Source organism: Gallus gallus, chromosome 19, assembly GCF_016699485.2.
Source record: "Gallus gallus isolate bGalGal1 chromosome 19, bGalGal1.mat.broiler.GRCg7b, whole genome shotgun sequence".
In the NCBI taxonomy this organism is placed as follows: Eukaryota; Metazoa; Chordata; class Aves; order Galliformes; family Phasianidae; genus Gallus; species Gallus gallus.
The window spans coordinates 6,835,849-6,852,172 of record NC_052550.1 but is presented as its reverse complement, the minus strand read 5'-3'; the positions used below and the strand labels follow the sequence as shown (position 1 = coordinate 6,852,172).

The 16,324-nt window shown below is 41.4% G+C and overlaps 1 protein-coding gene across 6 annotated transcripts in view; it reads right to left on the bottom strand.

Annotated features, from left to right (window-relative positions):
- Positions 1 to 16,324, bottom strand: part of SPECC1 (sperm antigen with calponin homology and coiled-coil domains 1) — an 83,444-nt gene that overhangs the window by 62,905 nt on the left and 4,215 nt on the right. For 4 of the 6 annotated variants that reach the window (XR_006931834.1, XM_046902630.1, XM_015295829.4 and 1 more), the window contains exon 2: positions 1,786 to 1,965. Coding sequence is in view for 5 of the 6 variants with exons in the window: in XM_046902630.1 (XP_046758586.1) it covers positions 1,786 to 1,932 (147 nt within the window). In the remaining variant the exon portion in view is untranslated. Of the gene's footprint in view, positions 1 to 1,785; positions 1,966 to 11,473; positions 11,553 to 16,324 lie in introns of those variants that run through there. The other 2 variants (XM_415840.8, XM_004946652.5) reach the window with 1 other exon arrangement.

Sequence of the window (16,324 nt, the reverse complement as noted above, 5' to 3'; positions counted from 1 at the left end):
AGGAACAAGTGTTTAAATTTAGCAAGTAACTAAGATGATGGAAGAAGACGAGCTACAGTAGCAGACTACTGGGTACCACCAGCTTCTCAGATGCTGCCCTGAATAGCAGCCATCAGATTTCCTCACTGGTTTACATTTACTGAAATATTCAGGTCTCTGCATTTCAGTGCCAGCTGACACATTCAATTTCATGGAAGAAGAACTATTTGTCTTACATGCTATTTTACAGTTTATTTTAAAAAATACTATATGATATCACTCTAATTTATTCATAAGCCTTACTGTATGTGAGAAAGCAAGGAACTGTTGTTGCTGTGCTGTCTTTCTTGGGACAGAGTAAGCTTAAAAGCAAACCCCTAACTCAGAACACTTAAGTACCAAATCACCTCAGAGCTTTTGGTCACTGCTTCCCCATTTGTGTACCTCTAACAGCCCATGTATTTCTGATAAAAGCCTTAAAGTATTTCTCTTGAAAGTAAAGCATTCTAAAAGACCAAAGCTCTAGAGAGTTTCCTTAGAAGGGTATTTTTCTATCCTTTGCAGTCTGTGGACACCTAAGCTGTTTTCACAAATCAAAACCAAATTCCTTAGAGGTTGTTCAGTGACATGCAAGGGGTCCGCAGACCACAGGCTGAAAACCACTGCTCAGGTTACAAAAGAATGCACATGATGATGTACACTCATCTATTTAGCAGTTTATAAATGTAAAATCTCAAAGCAAAATAAGAATTCTCTCAACTCCAATTCGTTCTCCTTTTTGTCTCTGACTCAGCCTGTGGCTTCCTGGACCCCATGAGCATGCAAGTTTCAAAAGCTGCTGCTGATCTGCTTCCGGAAACCAAACACAACATTTCACCTTCTGGCAGAAGTTTTGTCAGCTCCCCTTCAGTAGCAGAAAACAATAATTTGAACTTTCTTACATTTAGAGACCTCAGCAACCTTTCTGCATAACTTAGTCAGTGAATCCTCTCTCACAGCAGTAACTGTTTCCTTTTTCTAACTCTCTTTCTTCAAATATACTACAGGGATGCTCTGAAAGTAATGCCTCCTATTTTATGATGTTGGACCATGATGTAGAGGCAGATGGTGGTGGTATAGCAGTAGAAGCTGAACTTTTCCACCAATACTCACTGGATTCCATTGCCGTGCAACAGATGGCAGCAGAGAGGCAGTCTGAAAAAAACGGTCTCTGATATGGAAGTGCACATGAAGCAAAGGTGCCTAATTGAATTCCTCCATGCAGAAAAAATTGCACCTACTGGCATTCATCAGTGCTTGCTGAATGGTGAAGACGACCAAACAGTGGATATGAGAACAGTGAGGCATTTCAGCAGGGATGACATTGTCAGTGGGTCCCCTTCACTGGAGCAGATTTTATTTTTATTTTTAAACAAGTGTGGCATTCAGGCTCATGTTCATCACTGGTGACAATTCATAGCTAATGGTTGTGACTATGCTGACAAATTGTATTTTTTTGCTGAGAATTTGCTCTATCAAGTAATGCTATTGTGCTCTTCATAGCAGCAGTAGTTTCCATGGAAATAAATAGGAGGCATTACTTTCAGAGTGAGCTACATATACTGATGATCTTGCATTGCAGGCGCTCAACAATATGAAAATATTAGCTGTAATTAGGAAGAAAATCCTCTGCATTTAACATACATGAAAACCAATCCTATCAAATTTCTGGACCAAATTCTGGATCAAATTTCTCTTCAGCAGCATCCTTCAGAGGTGCACAGAACAAGACAGTAACACTTGCACAGCCCCTGCTGGTTTTATTACCTTGCTGAGCCGAGATTCAAAAGCTAGTGAAGTCGAGGACTTGGATGTCTTCATTCCTGATGAAGCAGTGGAAAGTGACTTTCCTCTGTCAACCCCATGACTTCCTTGCTTTGACACTGCACTCCAAGGCCTGGCAGTACTCTTCATTTTTCCCCCCCTGAGCAACTCAGTCTACAGACCCTAAAAAAAAAAAAGTATTAAAAAGTGTCTTTTCATCTGAAAGAGCAAAGCAGAGATACCCGGCATAAGTTTAAAGAGCTGAAAAGGATTGGTCAAGTTTTACTCCTTCTCTTATAAACATAAGACCTCAGCCTATAGGGTCCTTCAGTACAGGCTGCAGCCATTTGCACTTTTAACAATGACTGGTAACATGAAACAACACAGACAGAACAGTGATTTTTGTTGGGACTCCACAAGTCAGAAACCTCTGTCAGCCACAGCAGAAAACCCACAAATGCTGAAGCTCAACAAAAGAGCAATTGAGGACACTCCTGAGAAAACCTACAACAACTGAGACAACCTTGGCATAAAAAGAAAACTCTTACTGTTAGATCTAGAATATCTTCAATTGAAATACTACTCACTTAAAAAAAGCTACATGAGAAGTAAGTTCCCTCAGTTGCACAGAGAATATTATATCTTTAACTTATCAGTCTTCTACAGAAGCAGTTGATGTTCCCCCAGTGATAAAGATGTGCTTCACAATACCACGATTTACAAACCATGGTAAAAATAACAACTTCCTTGCAAACAACAAAACAAAAAGCAGATCCACTATTCCTCAGAGGTATGCTTATGCAAGAGAGAAATCCCGCCAGGATCAGGAAATGGAAGTTAATTTCTTTTTTTTGGATTATAGCTGAGTAAACCTGATCTGCCAGCAAGAACAACTACTCTGCCTCTCTCAGTAAGCACACTGCTGAGGATTCAGTAGCTCAAGTCCTGTATGGATTTAGACCTACGTTTTCAACCCTCCATTTCCCCAATCCAAACCAGGAGCAGAACAAAATAGCATATATATATATATGTATATATTTCTGAAGTCCCACGAGCCTGCAGGGCTGGGAGTGGGCGGAGAGGAGGCTGCCTGATATCTCCTCCACACTTCAGTATGAGCAACATTTTTCTTCTTCAGCTTCAATTCTAAAATTGACACAGGATGCAGTTGCATATCAGCCTTGTGTTGACAGAAGCCAACTTGTTTCTACGATAAACAGGTAATATCAAAAAATCTACAAAGACATCAAAGTCTCATCAAGGGGAAAGCACAAAGTAAGCAGTAAGTGCCTGCTGTTTATCACACATTAGTCCAGCTGGACAGGTGTGACCTTGGATGGCAACCCTGTGACAGAGATGCCAAAACAATTTCCTCCTGGCTGAGTCAGTAGAATGGCTTAGATCATATTTTTATCTCATAACTTACTTTCTGCATGATTTCACATTCACAAATAGCACGTATCGAGCACACGGAAAGCAAATCACTTATGGGACAAGACACAGCCAGCACTCACAGCAGCTTCCGTGTGCCACCATGTCCTGTTAAAGGACTGCTTTGCAGCACAGAGGCAAAGGGAACATCAGGTACTGTGCTGCTGTCTGACAGACCAAAGCTAGCTAGTGTCAGTTGCTCTGTTTATCCTCAGTGCCTTCTGCAAGGAGGGTTGCCTGCTTTTCCTGCAGCTCTAACCTGTCAGCTGCTAAATAAAGAAATTACAACATTACTGGCTAATATTATTACTAACTATAGCTATTCCTCCATTAAAATTCTTCACACACACAGCATAGAGCCATCAACTGATCTCATTAGAGGAGAAAGCAGTACCATCTCTGTTGATAATTATGCTGATCAGTTGGCTGCTTTTTTGAAGCCTGAACAGACACGTAAGCTATATTACAATGGAAAACATTTAGCATCTCCAGACTCTGTGATCTACCTTAAGGAGCTTCAGTGCTTGCATGTATTTAATAAACTACTTCATAATGAGCATACCATTCACTGTATTTATATGGGTGAACAAGCAATTACAGATGCAAGCTATCTTCCTGATTAATCTCCAAATTATGCAGATTTGGGTTTTTGTACAGTCAGTGGTTGCACATACCCTCTGGATTTCTTCATAATTACCTCATACATTCCTGCCTTAAGATGCACAGATGCTTTCTTGATGCCCAAAAGAATTTAATTTTGAGTCACTTGTGGCATTTTGAAGTTGCAGTGGAGAGATATGCTCATGGGGGCACAATGCTGAAAGCAAAAGGAGGAGGTACTAAACAACAAAACAAACCTGAAGCCATATGCAGCCAGTAGCCTGCAGCAAAGCAGCTTTATCCTGTAGTGATAGCTGAGTTGTGCCATGTGGATTTAATAATAATGTACCACATCAAGGAGATGAAACTAACATTGAGAAGAGGATATTTGGATTTGTTCATGTTTATTAGTTTTCCACAAATTTATATGGGAATCAGCATTTTTTAAATGTGAAGCTGACACTTCTGATGCAATTGATTAACCTGAACCTCTACTGCAGATAAAAAGGTTTCTGTCTGTGAAGTGGAACCCCAATATTTTCCACAAGCCTTGTACATACTTCAAAGATTAAAGACGAGTTTCACACCTCTTACGCAGGTTTTGCTTTTAGGCAGGCAACACACATTATTAGAAGCACTGCTTCGAGAGAAGTGCCAAATGAAACTACTTCAAAAATAAAATAAAATGGTACTGCGCTTTGATGAGAGCAGGAAATACATCCTAAGAGCCCACATCTGCTTCTCTTTGCCTCAAAATTCAATTTATTGCATTACAAGAAAATAAACCAAGAAAAGTTTAGTATCAAGTAACGGCTCATGGACAAAGTTAGGCAGGCAGCAATGAACTGCCAAGAAAACGTTAACTTGGGTATCTCAGGTGGCTGCAGACAGTTAGCATTTGGGAAACAGAACTTGTGTTTGTGCACCAGCAGGTAATGGCTCCCAGTCAGCATACAATGCATTGAGAGAAGCCTGCTATATTTGAAATAAATATCAGCGTTTCCTTTCAAAAGCACCCTAGCGAGATTATGACTTGATCTCCAGGCTCCCCACTCAGGGAAATATGGAAAAGAATAGCAGAAAAAAAATGTTGCTTTACACAAGATATGCAGTCAAGCTGCTGCCACAAATGCAGTGACAAAACTCACTGCTTTGACATCCCTTATGTCTCATACATTCAGATGAGGCACACTTCTGCTCGCTCTCCCAGATATCTTTATAAGCGATGTCCAGATCTCTACAATTTCCATTTCTTCACGTTTCACAGGGAATTTTTCTTAGGAAGCAAACAGATCCCAGCCCTGCCTCTCTCTGCTGTCAGCCAGAGCAGCTCATGAGTGGGCTGCAATTACAGCCCAGCAGTACGCTCTGCTTGGAGCTGTGCTCTGAAAATGCATACAAACTGAAGATAAGGAGCAGCCCCATGCTCAACTAAGTGGGGGTTCATGCCAAGAACATATTGCTTAAGAGCAGCAAGATCAATTCCATTACCAGTAACTTCCAGAATTAGACTGAAGGTGTTTGTTTTTTTTTCTTTTAATTATTTTAAATAAATATTTCCTACTCAAAGAACACTGGTGTCTGAGTGTCCCTCTTGTCAGAAACGGGTGCTGCAAGTGAAATAATGGGAGGGCTTATAAAAATTGAAAGCTAGTCCTGGCAAAGCTTTTCCTCTCAGTAATCCTCAGGATTCCCTGCAGGCATCAGTCCCTAACAATACAGGCCATACTGTACAGTACATCCTAATTCACTGGTTTTTCAAAGAGAATTTGGAATATTTCGATATGGAATATTTTGGCAGTTGCCAGAGGAAGCTTTAGAGTGAAAAAATGGTCCATTTAATAAAACAAAAGCAGTTTAAGTAAAAGATTGAAAACCTAGACAATTCTTTTTTTAGTTAGTCTGCATGCACTTATTAATAAAAGTTTCTAGAACCAGCCTAGAATGGTTCCCATTTTATGGCTAGAAAAACTGGATGCAGAATTTATTCCAACTCTCGCAGGCAGTCAGCATCAGCAGAAACAACGGCAGGTCCCTTGGATCTCAAGGCTTGGCTACCCATCAAACATGTAATCCACCCATCTTGTAGAATAAACTTCTAGGAAACATTCTGCTGGCTGTCAAAGGCTGTTTTCCTCTGAATAACTAAATAAGAATAGATTGAACTGAATGGCAACAGAAACATTCTACAGCCAAGAAACCTAGCAGTTGCACTTTTAAGTACACAGAAATCACTAATATTTGCAGAAATTAATTTCCATAAGAAATTCCCAGAGGAGAAATGAGAACATAGAGTTCTGTACCCCATGTATTTCACACGACTTAGGTTTCACTGCTGATTCCTGCGTGCAGTGCTACTTACTCTATAGAACAGCCCAACTAAAGCAGAATCATTCAAGTTGCTTTGGCCAAGCAAATGAAAAGAATAATTGTCAACATTCATTATAACACTCATCTGTAATGAGTAATATATGAGATAGCAGGTTCATTGAGACCTATGAATGCCCATGTCTGAAAAATGGGACAAAAGGACCATCTTTGAAAAGAAGACTCTCAAAGGACAGATGTCTGTTAGTCAGGTTGGTTAAGAGCCCCAGCCCAGTGCCATTTTCCCATAATTCAGTTACATTTATTATATCAAGATATCAGACTATTCCAGGACCGTTAGTACAAATTCTCATGAAAATAAAACAATTCTCTTCTGTTTGTTGTTGTTGTTTTTGGCATGCAAAGTTTGCATCATGCTCATGCTGTCCTCCTAACCTAACCAAACTGTTTTCAAAGTATCAACTGGAACATAGAGATAGATAGTGAGTTCCAAAAAGTGCAAGACATTCCCTTCTGTCCTGCAGAAAGCTGTGCAGCAGGATAGCTTTTTATGCTAAAGCAGAATGATTTTCTGCCTTTCACATAAATTCATTTTAAATGACAATTTTCAGACTTGACAGATGCTTCCATATGAGTCATGTTGGTTTATGGGCTGATACCCGGATCCCAGCCAGGTCACACACCAGGAAACCCAAAGTCTAACGCAGGAATTGCCAGGGTGGAGATTGCTTTTTGTATGTGCTATCTGCAAGGAAGACCAGACTAACAATTAAAACCAATCTGTTACTCCCTTGTGGTCATCTTTAGCAACTTTCCTTAGGTATCAGTTCCTTTCAACTCTGTGCGTAATATTTCTGCATACAACATCCTCTTTTCATTTAGTTTCCATTCGCCTCAAACTTACTGAAAACATGTTATCTCAGAGCCGCAATCCTCTGTTATTCTTCCAAACAGACTTGCTGGAAGTTTTTCCAGTGCAAAGCTTAACTTTCCTTGCAATTGGATCAAAAATCCCTCAAAACCACAAGTCAGATCGCCCACTTCCACCCCAAAAAAATAAACCCAGAGGAATAGGTACAGTGTGCCAGCACCTCACCCCAACACTCTTGCTGACCATAAAAACAGAATCAATTTTAAATCTGACCCCAATCACTTGGGCAGCTGTTTCCCCCGTCTACCTCAGTAGACATGCTTTCCCATTGCATTTGCAGTTGAATTTTTATGTTTTGATGGTAAAGAACAAGACAACACCTTGAAATTTTCATGTCCAGACTGCATGCTGTAGCAGGGAAAAAATGGTTGATTTTATGCATGCCTCAAGCAAAGATGTTTTCGTGGTTTTTTGTTGTTGTTGTTGGTTTGTTTTTTTCCTCTTAATTTCAGTAGCTCAAAAAAAAAAGTGTAGTAACATGGCTAGGCAGTTAGAGAATCCAAGCAGTTTTGCAAGGATTTAAAATCTATCTAAATTTTAGATAGAAAACATGCACAAATCAATAAATATGCCCAAGGTCACCTAACTCATCACTAAAGAATATAAAACAAAGCAGCATTTCAAGAATTTAACCATCAGTAGTTCTGATCCAGCTGGAGGGTCACACCTCCAACATCATTGCTGTTGTCTGAAGATTGTTGGCTTTTTAAGGCATTTTTCAAGGATACAAACAAATAAGCAACTAGCAGAACAAAGCTGTTCTTCTGAGGGACTCCTAAAAATCTCAGAAGAATGCCTTCAATACAGCCTCAGAGAAGAATGTTCTTTATAGAGCACAAGGCTCCCTTCCTCCACAGCACGAGGAACTACAGCAGAGCCAGTTCCTCTCCCTTCCCTTCACAGCACCAGTCAGAAGCTCACAGCCTATGGAAACCCCCCCTCTATCTCTCAGGGACAGTTTCTGCACCACTGGTCACTGAGGTAAGATAATCTCTGGTGCTTGTGTTGTCTACAGTGTTTCTTGCTTATTTCCTCAGCATTCATAATTCTCTAAAATAGATAGGTATTAACCAGTGTATAACTGTACCAGATGGTTATAAAGACATGTAAATAACAGCAGAAATGGTCCAAGTGACGACAGTTCCAGGTAGCCACAAAGGACAAGTTTCTGGCCATCCACTCAACCTTCTGACCCACCCCAACGTGACTGACAGGCTCCAGGTCAGCAACCACACAGCTCCACTTCTCAGCATTGCTCAAAACAAAATGCTCTCTTCCCACACCAGCCATTAGTGCCACTGATGATTTTTCCAGGCACAGACAGAGAAGCACACAGCCTCCTGCCCACCCACCCACCCACCCCCACACACATTCTCTCTGGAGTTTATGATTTGTGACTTTTTTATGGTTAGTTAGATCCCATAGAGAACACACAAATTACAGTAAAACCGTCACGTGTGTGTACGGACATAGGACTTATTTAGCTGTATTTCTCTTCTCCTTCTACATTACTGACCATTTATAGAACAGGACAAAAATCATACAAGAAACACACCAAGCTAAAGTTGTGCTCTGAAATGGCTGAGAACCATCTTCTGTTTGTCCATGGATATTCAATCTTCTCCACCCCCTCCATCCTCACGCTGATTATCTAACCAGCCACCACCACGCATCTCAGAAGAGAAGCTGTGCTACCTCCCAGTGACCTTCCATCATACAGAAAATACAGGGACAGGGAAGCAAAGATATCAGCTGATTTGTCAGTGTTTTGCTTGCAAGTCCTCCAGACAACAGCAACAGCTACCAGCTGGATGGTGTGAGACCTGAAGTGATGAAGCACAGCCATGTTCTGGGCAGCAGGAAGCAGTTTGCTGTGCTTCTCCGGTTGCAGTGGATGCTGTCTCAGTAAGGCTGACAGGCCAAAAGGCAGGTAGGATCTTCCACTAACTGCAGGACAGAGATATGGACTTGAATGTGGCAATTCTGAACCCATATGCACCACGCTATTGATGATTGCACATCAGGAAAAAAAAATACGTACAGGGTAGGATGGAAAGATGCAGGGTAGGATGGAAACACTGAAAGAAGGGAAGCGAGCACAGGCAGCACGTTCTCCAACTGGGAAAGCACATAAAGCATGGAATGCACGGGTACAGGTTGCACAATAAATGACAATCTTCCCCAGAAGAGTAAAAATGATGCCATGATCCTGAATTTCCTAGCTTCTGGAGTTGCAATCATGTCATCACCAGAAAGAATTAGGTCACTTGGGGCTTTCCCCACCACGTCCCTGCCTTGAATACAAGGGTTTAATTTATGTTCAGTATATTGCACGTTGAGAACAAAATGTTTTAGAACCATTTCAAAGTAGCTACTGGTCATTAACCCAGGTTCTTTGAACTGCTGCCCCAGTGAATACAGTACAAAGCGAGTGACACAAACGGTTAACACTTCATGTTTTGTCAACTCATGAGGAGAAGGTAGAGCAAGAGCTCTATATAGAGCAAGAGCTATATAATTGCTTGAGAAATGAAGAATAATTATAAGTGGTTTTCTGGGTAATTACCTGCCATTACATTTTTCTGCAGCACAGGAGGATAGATAGAGGTACAAGAAAGGGAAGGAATGAGCCCGTTTTTACAATGGCAGAGATGCTCAGCAGGTTGTTACACAGTACTCCTGACTGGTACATGAATGCAGACTGGCAAGTTCCCAGTCTGTGTGATGCACAGATGGATGACACCACAGTCAGTGCACTGCCTTGGGATTCCTCCTGATTCTGCCCTCAGCTCCAACACAGATTTTCTGGGCCACCTCAGCCCTCTTCCATTTATGAGAGCAGAATCGTAGCCATTCACTATACAGCAATTTTATGAAGATAAATACATGAATGAGCATCATTCACGTGCCTTGGAAAGAAACTCTACTGAATAAACAAAATTAAAATGGGAAATCAACATCTGTGCGCCATGTGACAAGTGAGCAGCCCCAAATATTGCCACATGTTGGGATGTTTCCCTGATTCCCCTTTTCCACCCATCACAACGGGGAGAAACAATTGAGATCTGGAAGCCACCTCTTAAGGAGATATTTATCCTCTGTTAAAGTGCTGAGAAGGCCATTTATTAAAGTCAGTAAATGGGGAACTTCTGAACTTCTACAAGTGATGTTGTAAACTTCTAGATGAATGGTTACTTTGGGAAGACAACAGTAGTAAATTCTAAACCAGAAGGAGAGGCTAGAAGACTTCTGAATTTAAAAAACAGTCATACTGAACAGGAATAGAACAGATTTAAAGAATGGTATCAGGGGTTTGTGACTATGAGTTACAGGACCACTGAGGGACTAAAGGACCCACTATGGTGTGCTGCATAATGAAATGAAACTGTTTTAAAACAGAAAAGTGAAGAGGTAGTACATGTGTGCATGTTAGGATGAGGTATCCCTGCATTAGTCATCTGCCACATTCTGTGAACAAAAACCAGCATATTTCTGCAAATCAGACATCCTCTCCATAGCTAGGCTTACAGGGACAGAAAGTACTTCACAGTTTAGAAAGGGTAGAAGAGGAACAGCCTCTTGGAGGTGAAACAAAGAATTTGTAGGGGACACTCATAAGAACTTAAGACAGCACACAAGAGAAGGTGGTAAAGAATCCCTGTTTTCAAACCAGTTCTACCAGTAATCCCTTACTGCTACACATACAGAACATTAATTAACATCTCCACAACTTTGCGAAGCTACGTTACACGCTATATAAACGCTATTATTATTACGAACATGCTTCAGCCCAGAGTATACTTTTAAGGCCACCTGTCAAAGTGGTATAGCTCAAGGGCCCTGAAAAGACCCGGAGCAGCTCTGTGCTTTGGTCTTATGGGATGGTACTGTCTGGCAGGCTCTGCAGTGCTGTCACTGGTCCCCTGCGGAGGAGAGAGCTGCCAAAGCTATTTGCTTAGCAGCTTGTTCCTTTCTGCCCTTTCTTCACCGGACTGCGTGAGCATGCAGTAGCAGAAGAAAGTCTGCCTGTGCTCCTTCTTGGTTTAACTGCTGGAATGCAACACTCAGCTCTCAGAGAAGAAAGGAGATGCAGGCACAGACATAGCTTCAGCCTTTCTGTCACCCAACTCTATGGAGCCAAGCAGGAGAAAACACATTAGCCAGCTTGCCAGGCTCACTTTTTGGGAGTTGTAATGACTTCTAGATCACCCCTAGCCTATTTTCTGTAACACAGAATTGTTTGCACTCTACATTTTTTGTGTTTCATGCAATGTAGGTTCAATTAGAGTGAAATACAGAAAAGTGCTGCTGAGCATTACAGGTTCATTCACTCTAAGATACACCGATATTCCTAGAATCCTGATACAGATATATTCCCAGGTTAAAAAGTAAAATACTTACAGTGAAAGCTTGTCCTCTTTTCTGCATTAAGAAGAAAACTGTCTCCCACTAGCTTCTGACAGCATGTGCAAGCCAGACTGAAAATTCAGGGCTTGAGCGCTTCCCTGAGAGGAAAACCACATTGCAGCGAGACAGAGAGCTGCTTGAGAAATGATTCACATACGGAAGCAAGCTGGCTTCACCAGCACTTTGGCATTCAGCACACACACGCACACATGTATGCACACTTGCTTACTCAGGGGAAAGAGAAATATTATATTTTCATCAAAGCAAGGCAGATTTATGCAAGAAAGCCATTTCAAAAGCACAGAGATGCTTCACGGATTAAAGCAGACCAAAGTTACTTTCAGCATCTCATCATCCTTAACAGCAGAACTGGACCCTGGGCAGACACACTAGCAGAAATAGCTGGAGTCCATCCTGAGTGACTTTTCTTGAGCTGACCAAGAAGTATCAGTCTGGTCTCTATTTAGGGACTAGAATAAGCAAGGATCAACATCCCACTTGCTTAATCTTTCTGAAGAAAATGTAGTCTCTGAAAATAGGAAGGAAAGCGCCAGAGGCTGTGACAGATCAGGACTCTGAGAGCATCAATGTTCAATATCTGGTGGGTGTCAGGCACCCACGGTCAGCTTTAAGCCCGTAAGCACTCACCCAACCAAGCCAGCTGATACTGGGAGCTCAGATATCTGTGGTACCAACCTGACCCAGCCTGCTTTGCCAGTTTCTTCAGTACTTGAGGATAGACTGGGTCATCACAGGCAGAAGAACTTACCTATGCCATAATTTTATACATCTGATATTTAGATCCTGAGATTATTCACAGCTCAGATAAGAGAACAGTACTTTCTGTCATTCATATTAACCAAGCTATGACAGGTACTGTGATCTACACAAATTGTGTTTCTCCTCTCTGAGGAAGCGACACTGCATTCAGTGACACAGACATAGACAGTAAGGTAGGCAGCAAGAACCTCTGCTTTGGCACTGGACAACCTTCAGAGCTAAACAGAGATGAAAAATACTGACAGCATTTACATATTTCAGCTTTGGTAGACAGCCTAGAATAGTGCCATACAATTTCCCCAGGCCCAGCAAGACCAGACAGCATATTTGTTTATTTTGAGGTTTTTCAGTAGCACTTACATTCATTTAATCTCTTCACTTAGACCAAAGAATTATTCAACACAAAACCTTCTGAACTGAAAAAGTGCATTTCTGTTTAATGAACAAAGAGCCCAGAAACAGACAGCTGAAATGAGTTGGCTAAGGTCATAAAGAAAGCCTGTGGCCTGTCCAGGGCATTAACCATAATTACTTTGACACAGCCAGGATGAGAAAACAATTTCAAACAGCAGTATGAATTTATTTATTTCTTTTTTTTATAAAAAACTGCCAGGTTCTCACCCAACCAGTAAGTTTGGTCAACAGGCAAACACACAAACAGATGGCAAACCTGGTTGCATGCTGGTCAAACCCCCTAGCTCTCCTATCTGCAACAAGGGACAAAAGTTAGACTGAACCTCACTCACCAATGCACCTTCATAACCCTGCGTGAGGACTGCAGGTGCTTTATGGTGCAACCTGCATCGCCAGTGTAGTTTCACAGGAAAAAATTGGATAGCACATAAAGGAATGGGCAAAGGGCAGAACTTCTGCTGGCACAGCTCATTTGAGATTCAAGTGTACATGCTGTGTGGAAAAACAAAAAAGCTCATACAAGGAATAAGATGAAAAATATCTTTGCATTTACAGATATTTATGCTATTTTTAACTGCTTTTGTGCATGCAACAACTTTAATTACAGAGACAGAGATTCCGTAAGCAAGGCTATTATGTCAATAACAACATCTTTTTAAAGCAAGCCTGTAATTCAGCTATAAGACTTGGTTTTATAACTCCAGACAGTAATGTGCCAAGAGTAATTACAAGGGAAAGTCTGCACCAGACAGCGGGTATAAGTGGAGTGAGGCCATGGCTTTGGTCAGTATTTATTCCCCTTTCCTCCTCCTCCTCCTCCATAACTGATACAAACTTCTTTATTTTCTCAGTTCCACCACAGATGTCAGGAAGTTCAAGCAGCCAACAGACATGTGCAGAATGAATCATGAGGCACCACTTTCCATTTTGACAAAAACAACCGCTGTTCAGCTAACAAGATGATGCTGCTGATCAAATGGGGAGATATAAAAAGTGAACTCCTGGAACCGCTGCCAGAAAGGCTCCACCAGTACAAGAAAGCTGCGTACACTCACTTGGGGAATTCAGATTTTCTCCTGCAGTGTCACTTTCCTATGTGTATACCTGCAGCACATACCCTGTGGCACAGCTACCAGCTTTGACCTGCAACCAGAGCAAACATTTCTGCTGGAAGAAACTAGAATCATTAAAGCTGGAAGAAATCAGATACGATTTATGGAACATGGAGTGCTACAGGAGACAGAAAAAGCAGCTTGAAAGCAGCTTCCTTTGTTGCCTATTGCCAAAATTTCAGAAGACCAGACAACAACTTGAAAATTTCCAAGGGAACAGCCACGAAGCACGTCAAAAATAGAGTTAGGAAACTGCCTGATTCAAAAGTAAGAGTCTGTGAGAGGAGCCAGCATCTTTCAGTATTTCTGTCATTCCCGTCCAAATCACTGAAGAGTTAATAGACATCTATCTACCAAAAAAATCCGACCCACAGAACATGACAGAATGAGGAAGGAAATCTACATGGCAGAGAAATATTCACAAACTCGCTGCAATTCATACATATGAAATAAAAGTCTCTTGTTGCTTTTTCACACGTGTATCTAGAGAAGTTGGCGTAGAGACATCTGAAAATTGCAGGGAAAAATTCTCAGCCATCAGAGGCACAGCAGCAAACCAAAGACAGTGTTACTACAGTTATTCCTCTGTTCAAAATGCAGATACATCTCAATATGTGAAAAAGTCAATGCTCAGTTCTCTTCCCTGAAAGGGGAGATAATACTTTCAGTGTTCATTCTCACTTCACTGATTTTTTTTTATTTATTTCAATAAGGAAATTAAAGAGACTTAGAAGAAGAATACCCTTATTCTTTATTATTCTTCACTATTAGTTTTCTGATGCATAGGCTCTAATACAGCATTAACAACACAGAATTACCATATTCAAGTTGCACAGCAAGTTCCTACTACCTACACAGGCAAAGTACTGCACAACCCGATTTGCTCCCTCTCCTTATTGGCTGGGACAGACGTCATGCAGGAGAAGCCAGCATTTGATCACCTTACAGGAGAGGTATTAGAACAGGTATTCATTAGAAAGACTAACGAGCCTCCAACAGAAAATCACTTCATTAAGTTTTTGCTGATCACTGACAACGGAGAGTTGTGCAAGAAAATTAAGGACCAAAGATGTGTGCTGGAGGCCGTCTTAGAAGCAGAAACTCCGATGGGATGGTGTAGGAATGTCCCATCCCCCTGCTTTGAACTTTTTGATGCATTACAGGGGGATAGAAATAAAAGAGCCAAGGTGCCAGCTTTGTTTCAGAGGGACTTGGAAGTGCTGACAGACCCTGAATGGAACCAGAACTGTAGGGCATGCCTGGATGCAAAGTGTGCATCACAGGGAGCCCAGCAGCAGCAAGAACTAGGACAAATTAACTGAGAAAAAAAAAAAAGATGAAGCACAAAGAGCTCAAACCCCAGAAGATTAACATGCCCTCTAATGAAGATCAGGATTTCAGAAAGAAAAAAAGGGCTATTTGCAAGGTTTAGTTCTCTATACAGTAATATCCTGAAGTTCCAGTCTTGTTCTTACTCTTTGCATTTATTATTTTTTTTATAGATTGCCTAAACAGCATCAGCAGCTCAGTAACCCTTATCTGTTTTACAGACAGTGAAACAAAGGCACTTAATTTATTGACAATATATCAAGAGCTAGTAAGGATCTGCAGCATCCATTGATTTCAGTCCCCAGCCAATAGGAAGTCAGTGGCTTTGCAGAACCTGGGCCTGTTGTTATAGACAGGCACCCAGAACTGGAGCATAAAGATTTGTCTTTGGTGACCTAGTCAAATGCAGGAAAGAGGGGGAAATCGAAATTAACATTCAGCAACTGATTGCTTCCAGACAACTTGTGTGAACAGCATAACTGTTAAAAAACATGCAGGAGGGAATGTGAGGGACATCTGTGAACCCACCACTTTGAGAAGGCAATAGGAACTACTGCTGGTAGAGAGCAAAAGAGGACTGATTGGCCAAGCACACAGGAACTTGGCAAAGAAAGCCACTGTCTGGGAAAGAGGGGAAGATCAGGAAGTTCAGGACAGCAAAGTCACTCTGGTAGTGCCTAACTAGCACTGCTAGCATGGTGCCCAGCCACAGTTTGGGAATACAAAGAAAAGAGAACATAAAAGGCAGATCATTTTTTTTCTACTAGACTGAATAAACCTGAATAGGAATGTCTGTTCTTGTAGCAAGTACCACAATTCCATATCCTTCATTAAGATTAATTAGTTCACTTGTTGGCAGTATCAATGGAAAGGTCAAGTGCTGGATTGATCAAGAAGAGCCACACTCCCCTATTGCTGCAGGAGCTGCTGGGAAAGCCAGCTCCCAGGGAAAAGTTTGAGCCACGTAACTGACCTCAGTTCTCCCACCTGAGGACATCCAACACGAGAAACATCAATCTTACAACTTTCTATTACCATTAACATCCACTATTAAAGATAAGAAATAATGTATTTCCTCTTTGATATTGTGGGTAATCTCATTCAGAGCGTGCAAACAGCCTGAGCTGCCCTACTGTATCTCAGGGAGCTGGAAGCCTTCTCCCAGCAAGAAACCCCTGCAGCAGTTACCATGGTAACACCAGTACAAGAT